This window comes from Halyomorpha halys, unplaced genomic scaffold (assembly GCF_000696795.3).
Source record: "Halyomorpha halys isolate HHAL.00 unplaced genomic scaffold, Hhal_1.1 Scaffold992.1, whole genome shotgun sequence".
Lineage (NCBI taxonomy): Eukaryota > Metazoa > Arthropoda > Insecta > Hemiptera > Pentatomidae > Halyomorpha > Halyomorpha halys.
The window spans coordinates 21,371-31,158 of record NW_027116029.1 but is presented as its reverse complement, the minus strand read 5'-3'; the positions used below and the strand labels follow the sequence as shown (position 1 = coordinate 31,158).

Here is a 9,788-nt window from a genome sequence, read left to right as displayed (position 1 = left end):
ATTTTACTGCTCGATTTTGCACAATTTACTGCACAAATATCCGACCTATAGTAATAGTTGATATCTATGACCGCTTAATCTATATCTAATTAATATATTAATTAGATAAGTTTAATATATCTCATTATTATGGTTGATCGTTTTGTTCTATTTCTGAAATTATAGGGATTTCTGTAACGTACTCTTCTCCTGCATGGTTGTGCACCACGGGGTCCTTCATCCTGTTGAAATAATATCATTTAAGTGATTTCGAAATATGTTGATATAAGAATACAGTATTTTTTTGGGTCAATTCACTGTTTTGTATCGTACAAATAGATAAAACTATTATTAATTTTATGGATATCACAATTAACTGACTAAATATAGGTAGCTGTTAAAATGTAAAATATAAGGACAAATAATGTTACTTTTCATCACAATAATGCCCTACTATATCGAATGTACGTATGCATTCACAATAGATGCTAGAATTGCATGAGGCTGAAAATACTTAATTTGTCTAAGAGAGATTATCAAATTTTTATATGCAAGTTTTTTCTTGTTACACATGGATTAGTTTAATTAACAACTTCAAAATAAATGGTTTGTTAATTTCATTTATGAATGCCTTGAATTTTTTCTTTAAATAAAAATGAGCATCTCTCCTTGTTGGTAGGAATAAACAATGGATACATTTAAAAAAAAATTAAATCTGTACCGCTAAAACCAATGAAGGGTCAAGGGTATAGTACTTTGTAAGGAAGTACTGCTTCTGGACAAACGGTTGTTTAAGGAAAGTAATTTGGTCAGAATCACGATCGACAGCCAGATTTTTATCCAATTAAGGGTACCCCTTACTTGAGGCTGGGTGGACCTTGTTGGGCTCTGGAACCCACAGAGATGAATTATTGCTACAGTGAAACAGAAAGTATCTGCACTGGGATTCGAACTCGGGCCTTTGAAGTTAGTAGCACAGTGCCTAACCATTGAGCTACCCGCTGTATGGTTACATATAAAATATGAAAGAATTTGATAAATAAGAATTTTGCTGTTTCCATGGTTGTTATGTTAATAATTGGATTTTATTGTTACTTATCTATATATGAAACATATTTTCATCCAGAGTAATAGAGAAACATATTTTCATCATGAATGATAAATAGACAGAAGTTTTAAAACAATAAAGTGTAATTCCATCTCAAGGTAAAGCGCTAAGTGCAAGTTGCTTCATAAGCGTGCCGCACTAATTTTGTTTTCTGAGAGTCATATGTTTGAATTAATTTTCAATATGTTCTTGCCAGTTATCTAACTAAGTAGTTTTAATATTAGATAGACAAGACAGGAAACTGCTCGTCGATTCCGACTATTACAACATTTACAAGACAAACGGTCTAAACGTCCAATCCATTACAAAAGACTGATCTACATGACTATTATAAGGCCTATCTGGACATAGGAGTCCACTAAATCATCGAATCCAAATCCAAAATCCTTAATGCTCCTTACTTTGTCGCAAATCAAGTCATCCTTCAGGACCTCAATGTTCCACATGTTGCAGATTTGGCCATAACTAGTTATCAATCCTTCCATGATAAACTTCTCAACCACCCAAACCGACTCGTTTTTAACCTGGCTTCTTCTTCATTACCTAATTATCTTCCTAGACGTCTGAAATGAAGATTGTCACGAGATCTCCACTAGAAACGGTATTGGAGTTCTATCAATGGGTTCTCCACGTTTGTATCATTTCATTATATCACTTACAGCAATTTTACTTGTTGTATATATTTTTATACAGTTGTAAATAACAATAAATAAATGATTAAAAATATTAGATAGATGATGAAACCACCTGACGGAAACAATCTCTACTAATTCTGTGACAAGAATTGACCTAGCCTCAGCTATTCCTTTCCTCTAGTCGAAATAAAAGTTAAAAAATTGTTTTAAAAACTATCATCCCTCCTACTGAGCTAATTTTAGAAAAAGAAATTGCAGGAGCAATCTCTGAAGGACTTTTCTTCAGACTGAGCCATTAACTTCCTCGGTGTTGGCCGGGAAAAATTACTCTTGCTAAAGTGTCACTTCATTATTATGCGGTTACACAACTGAAGTTTAACAACTACTTATCTCATCACTTGCCTGTTATTATGCCGTGATTTTCCGCTTCAGGCTTTTGTGTCGTGGAAATTGAGCGATTAATTAAACGTTATGAAAAAGCTTTTAACATAGTATAGTTTTTAAGAATACTTACCTCCATAATATAATTTAAAATATTATGTATTATTTATGGTTAATTTTAACTAGGTTTACTGTTGTAGAAATAGTATAATTTCTATTATATACTAGCCGTAGGAGATGATTTCACCCTCATAAAATTTGGACTATTCACTCCTGTTACATGCACGTGGCAAGTAAAGGACTAAGTTCACCTCATCAACCGATTAACATCCAAAATTTACGAGGAAAAAACAAAAAGACATATCCCTAAAAAAAATCTAACAAAAAGGTGCATGCATGCAGTTCGATCGCTTTATACTAATAAAGTTTTGTATTGATAAAATACATTTTAATTATTTAAAGTATACTCATAGGACTTCAGCATAACTTTATCAAATATTTTATTATTTAAATCTTCTTGTGATTTACGGATATCATGGTTTTTATTCTACAAAACACGGAGTTTTTGGCATTTGTTGAAATGAAATGAAAAATAATTTATTATTGTGGGCCTAGGTCCCTTTGGAACAATTAGTAGGTAATTTAAATTACACAGCATATATTGGGCAATAACAGTTAGGCCAAACGTAATTAATATAAATAATTTTATATGCAGAGATAAAATAAAAAAACAAAACAAACTAACTGCTTAAATGCATAAAAACAACACAAAAAGGTACAAAAAAGGTAAGGTAAAAAAAAACACAAATTATCTGTACTACTATAATATTGGATTAGATTGGTTAAGTAAAAGATAGTTAAACAGAAGGGTTTTAAACGAAGGAATGGAGTTCCAGTGATACACAGCTCGGGTAAAAAATTATTTATCAAACGCAGCAGTTCGGTGAGGTGGAGGGTAGATGTCAGATAAACGGGACATGGAAGTACGGGATTGGATTGAGAATGCTTGTTTTCTAGGATATAGGCGCTGAGTACTTATTACTTGGAATAGAAAGGAAGCTAAGAAATAGGCAGCGGAAGGATGGCTAGAGCTACTTCAGCTCAGCGTAATACTGGGTTATGTGCGTATCTCTGCTGATCCCGAAAATAAATCGTTCTGCGCAATTCATAAGACGTTTAACTTTAGATTTGTGACTATCCGAGAGTCGACGATATACCAGGCAGCCATAGTGAAAGTGAGGGTACCTATAGTTCGACGGGAAATTTGGGCAATGTGTGGTTTCCAGTATAAAGTTTGGTCAAAAGTGACTCCAAGATGCGATAGGAGGAGGATTCTATTGTTTAGGATAAGGTTGAGGGGTCCTGGGATAGATTTAAGGTGGGAGGGAGATCCAATTATGATAGCTGTAGTCATTTCGGCATTCAACGTAAGTTTATTCTGTTGCCCAAGTGCTTATACATTTGTTGGGACTCACATTAACTTAAATTACTCAGAACTGTTTTATGCGAATAAGATGGTCGGAGGTGCGTTCAGTAATGATACACAAATAAGTAAAATTTATTTATTTGTGCTGAATTTCTGGCGTTCATCAGGGCTAAAAAACAAAAACGAAATAACAACCTTAATTCAGAGATAAATTAAAAAAAAAATTATATAAAATAAATTAAGTAGATCGTAAATGATACTAATAAAAGATAAAATATAATTCCAAGTTTTGTTTGTTCTTTTTCTTTTCTCTGAATTAAGGTTGTTATATCGTTTTTGCTTTTCTGCCATGAGCCTGAAATCGAGGTCGAAATGTCGGGAGAAATAAATAGGTTTTACTTATTATGGTGTATCATTATTACCGCACACTAGGGCACCTTCTCGTATTGTATCAACTATCAATTATGAACACATCCGAAGTATTTTGAACTATTTGATGAAACGAAAACCATTTTTTCAGAAATGAATGATGCCCTTATCTAAAACATGACTTGTACCGCCTCTTTCCACCTATACTGCCTGAGTTTTGAAATCTCTCAATTCTTTAACAAAGTTTAGAAACAAAATTGATACTCGTCACTTTGTCATAAAATTTCCTCTCTTTTGATTGTTCTGTCATACTAATTTACCTCTACGAGAACTTTGGAATTAGATGTTTCCTTCTTCAGTTTGATTGATTCAAAGCATAAGTGATATCGTGCTCATCAATATAAACAATGTAATATCAAGAAAGTCATTCAAAATTGGTAAACTTGGGTACTTTATAATGACCACCTTTAAATAATAGTTTTGAACGATTTGTAATTAGGTTGCCCACTGAAAAATATCACTTCATTTTTACAGTTAAGATTCAGCGATCCGTAAACTTATATTAACTCTGTATAGTCCTCGCCGAGACTTCTTAGCTTGGCTCTGCATGAACACATGTTTTCTGCGGGCTAAGAATTTCGAGAAAACCCACGGGAGTGAATAATTTAAGATATGACAGAATATTTTAACATTCATATTTATGAGCTCAAGTCGTTCTAAAAATTCTTGAAACATCACTGTGAAATTTTAGAAATTAGACCTATTAGTTTTTAAAGTCTGCAGCTAAAAATATTGTTTCAAAACATTCATGACACATAGTTGAATAATTTAAGCTATCGAAACTAAAAATCAGCTGAGCCGTTTGCACAATCGTCAGACAGATTATAATTATTACCTAAACACTTTATTTACCCTATTTGCGGCTAAACATTATTTATTTGTGAATGATTATGATTATGATCATGATCGATATTATGATTATGATCATTGTATGTGTAAAATTATTTTGTTTATACTTTCTTTTTTCTTTTTTATTTTTCTATACTTACTGTGGTTGTTATCTTGTTTTGTTTTTAGCCCTGAAGAAGGCTAGAAACTCTAGCCGAAACGTCGGCACATTAAAATAAGTTAGTCATACTTATTTGTGTTTCATTGACCGCACCCCCAACCATCTTCTCCTCATTTATCATCCACGGTCAACTATCTCTCATAATTATTATTTATTTGTGTTGATATGGCCATAAATTACTTAGTGAATTTATATATAATCTTTTCAATTTTTTGAGAATGGTATTTATTGTTTAAATAAATTAGTTGGTATGCACGCTAAGTCTCAATACTCTTTATTAGATCATCAACAGTCCAACGTTTCGGCCATTTAAGTCATTCTCAAGGACCTCCAACAATTAACAACTTATTATACATTCATTTGCAACAATTTTAACAACAAAATTATTTCTCATAATTTATGATATCTTAAATATAAATTTAATGAAGTTTTTCATTTCATTCAATAAATAATCATTAGGCCAAGCTCCAACGATGGAAGACCGTTTGGCGTTGAAATGGTAAATCATTTAAGCAAATCATAACGCAGAGAGTATTCAAGTATACTTTCTTGGATTTTTGTAAAATAGCAAGATCTATCTAATACCTTTTTCTTTTAGTAGTATTCATATTAATCTGTAAAGGTTAGGCATGGAAAAAGTTCGAAACAGCCTTTGATCAGTATGTCACAGCAATCCTAGCGCCGATGAAGCTAAACTTAGGATAATATTTGACCCGCGCCTAATTGATGCTCTATTTCAAAAACCGTTCATTTTTGGGCTTTAAGATTTCTTTCAAACACTATTTTAGTACAATAATATATAGTCTATTAAATGGTCAACTTACTATTGTAACATTTTGATACCTATCACCTTTATTTTATAGTTCTATTGTTAGCAACAATATAATAACCGACTACCTTATATATATGTACGATCTGTAATATTTACCTGTACTCTAGAAAATCTGGCACTCCTAGGAACTTGCGTGGATATGGGGCAAGGAATCCTGCTACCTGTGGAATCCTGTAAATATTCATTTCAAATTATTTTGATTTTTTCAAGAAAAATAAATATAATAATCACAAAAAATGGGAAATAAAAAGAATCTTTACCCTTGGTTGACGCTTTTGTGATTTTGATAAGTCTTGTCGAATTGCAACTGGTATTCTGGTTTTCCTTTTCTGAAATAAATGAAATGCAATAATAAATAATTGAATTTACATTTTAACACATACCTGGTGAAAATGGTACAAAAAAATTATGTAACCTCATAGTAGTTCATGATGCAAATTAAATTCATAATAAATAAATATTAACCTTCAGAGAAAATTCATTTAGATCGCATCGACTTGAGCAATGACCTTGGATTAGTATTGTATTGGATCACTTGAGATAAAATGCTTTACGAATTTTTTGAGTTAACATCTTTTTTTCGACTTAGATATTCGACCCTGATTGATTTCTAAAAGTTTCATTGATTATTCTTTCGTTGTACTAATGATGAAAGTAAAAATTTAAACCAGGATTAACATTTTATTTAGTACATTGTTTAAGTTTATTTTAATGTTTTTGATATTATATTAATCTTATGTTTTCTTTAGGAGAGGAATGAAGATTTGTTTGAAAAAGTCTATTTTTTTTTGGAAGGGGACGGAGGGGGGAAAGATTAGTGTCTTTCTTTTTTCTTTCTTTTTTTTTTTGCGAAACGTTGCAACGGTTTTATCATTGATATAACATGTCTTTGGAATTTCTTTCTCTATAATAGTCCGTAATAAAAAATAACTCATTGCGCTAAATATTTTTCAGTTATGTGCGCTGGAAAAGTATTGGAGTAATATAATAAGGAGGTTGAGTGTAAACCCAAAGAAACTTGAGGCAACATAGTTGTGCCCAATCAAGTTTCCGCTTCTAGATTTCTAAAATTGAGGATTTTTCGGGGAGTTTCATTCGAATCTTGAACATCATCAATTTGAATCTTCACTCTTTTTCAAATAATAACATTATTTAGAAAATATAAAATATTTCATGGACCTGGATTCGAATTCAATGACAGATTATTATTTATTCCGTTACGGTATGTGGGTTTGGGAGTCCTTCGAATAAAATGCACACCCTTGGTTGGAGAAAAGTCTGGCGGTTGAGCTTGATTCTGACCAAATCAACTCCTTGCACAACCATTGGTCCAATAAGAGTACTTCCTTACAAAGTACTGCACCCCTGAACCTTCATTGGTTGTAGCGATACAGATTTATTTATTATTATTATAAAATATTATTTTGGTATTAATACATTTTACTTACATATCACTACATGTCACAGTCTCAAAATTAATTGAGATCGTCACACACAAAAAAAAAAAAGCAATCCTTCCCAGCCAGACCCGCCACACTAAAACCCCCAAGCGGTCCTATATCACTTTTGAAATATTTAATTAAAACAGGAAGAGCGAATTATATTTGTACTACCGTAATTAATATCACAGTACTAGTATCCACCTGTTGTTAAAATCCTACACAAATAATATTAAAAATAAAATCTATAAAATGTATTTATGTCTCATTTCCCCTAGACAATTTCAGATAACAGGGTCAAAACGGCAATAACTTTCCCTAAACATCTATAATATTTAATAACACTTAACATTTTTAATTTTTTCTTTTATCTTTCTTTCCAATTATATTTGAAGGAAAGAACAAGCAATTTCATATTTATTACAAACCGTTTGAAGCACATTACATTCCATAGATCTTAAATTGTTATGGCAATAAATACGAACACGAAATTTTTATTTGATATATGGTTACTGTTCTGTTCCTATGGGTAATAGCGTAATGTTACAAAACCTGAAGCATTCCTTGATAAAGGTAAATATATTATTTTTTTTCAAATCAGGCTGATATTTATAGAAATTAACCCATTTAGATAAATACATCAGTTTTATATTAGGTTAGAGCGAAATACTTTATTCAACAATAAACAATGCTGCCTAAATACAGTGTACGGTTATAACACAGCATACTGATCAATCATATAAGACAGTATAAACAATGATGTATACGACTGATTATATCATATCTAAGAGTGAGGTTGAACTTTATTATCATTGTTTTGTTTTTGTTTTTCCGCGTATATAATATCAGCTTTAATATTAAAAGAGTTTATTGAAAGGATTGAAAAAGTCAATAAGCTTCTGTGATTGCCGTTCTGAACTATGAAGCTGGTAATAACTGTTAGAAAATTATATTTTTCGAAAATATTGAAATATAATATTCTAGGACAGCCATAATAAACTAAGTTTTCATCTATTTACGTGATTAAATAACAAACGTCTTGTTATTTGTTATCTTAGTACTGTTAAAGAAAGTAAGTGAATGGACATTCCTCTTATACATTAAAACAAGCTGAAAAGTATATCCATTTATCCAAAAATTCGATTCGATTTAAGTTCTCCAAGGGATGCACCCTTCTCTCATAATACTCGTAGCAGAAGCTAAGAAAATATGCTATGATCTCGTAAACATATTATTCAAGAATCCGCTGGTGTTGTCTCTAGAGATAAGTAAAAAAAATTATAACAGCAAATTTTAGTTCTCAATTCCTTTAATGACACGAATTTTTCGAAGCTACCACTGTTCAAAACGATATGTCCTGGGAACCCCCAATAGTACTCCTACAAGAGCCCAAGAGGAGAAAAAAGTTAGTTATTTGACACCAGGTTTTGATTTTTTTAGTAAATGTTAAGTGTAATTACTATTCTCCATTGATGAGTCTGCCAAGAATATGTAGGGGAGTAAAAAACCTTTAAAAAAAATATTTTTTCATTCGGAGTTCCATATTTTAGTTAAAACTTCCAACAACACTGCAAAACCTAATTGAACATATTTTAAAGTAGAGTAATTCACTAAAATATGGGCCCTAACAGAGCTTTTTACGTTCAATAGTTCTCGAGATACAGTTTTTAAAAAGCAAAATTTCATAAAAAAAGTCCTGAAAAATCAGTAGTTAGTGATTTTATTGTGGGAAACCTATATCTCAGCAACCTTGAGACGTACAGATGTCTATTAGCATCCGAATTAAAGTTAGTTTAATGAGCTATAAAGTGGTTTATGATGTTTTCTTTATAGGAGTAATAATTTTCATATTTGCTCACAAAAATTGATTTTTAGTTACACAAAATTTCATCATATTCATATTCGAATAAAAATTACTACCTTCACGAAGTTGAACGTTATAAACTACTTTATTGTACATTAAGCTATCTTTAATTTGATTGATGACAGACATCTGTCCATCCAATGTTTCTTGAGATATAGTTTTTCAAAAATCAAACATTTTGTCTGAACAAGTAGAAATCAATATTTTTAAAATTTATTTTACGAAGATAAATGTCATAAACTACTTTATAGTTCATTACACTGGCTTTATTTTGAGTGCTAACAGACATCTGTATATCTTATGATTCATGATATAACGATTTTCCATAATGAATTCACTAACTACTAATTTTTCTGTATATATTTCATGAAATGTTGCTTTTAAAAAAAAGAACTGTATCTCGGGAATTACTAAACGTAAACAGCTCTGTTAGGTTTCATATTTTAGTAAATTTGCTCTGCTTAAGTGGTGTTAGTATTAGGTTGTGCAGTGTTGTTGGTAGTTTCAGAGATTAATATTAATATGAAACTACCACAACATCTCAAAGACCTCATCCAAACCAAGCGCCAGTACAGAACATTATGGCAACGCACAAGACATCCTTATGATCGTCGTACATATAACTATTACTGTAAACTCGTTACGAGAGAATTGTCCAACCATCGATCCGAGTCCTTCAATTCCTA

The 9,788-nt window shown here is 31.4% G+C and overlaps 1 protein-coding gene across 7 annotated transcripts in view; it reads right to left on the bottom strand.

The window, feature by feature from the left end:
• The window catches only part of LOC106687643 (uncharacterized), a gene marked incomplete at its 5' end in the record, with an annotated part of 26,130 nt that extends 20,002 nt beyond the window's left edge, over nt 1–6,128 (bottom strand). For 4 of the 7 annotated variants that reach the window (XM_014431633.3, XM_067052956.1, XM_024359067.2 and 1 more), the window contains 3 exon segments: nt 183–221; nt 5,896–5,970; nt 6,060–6,128. In XM_014431633.3, the coding sequence (XP_014287119.3) occupies nt 183–221; nt 5,896–5,970; nt 6,060–6,128 (183 nt within the window). 7 annotated transcript variants of the gene reach the window in all.
• Nucleotides 6,129–9,788: the final 3,660 nt, after the last annotated feature.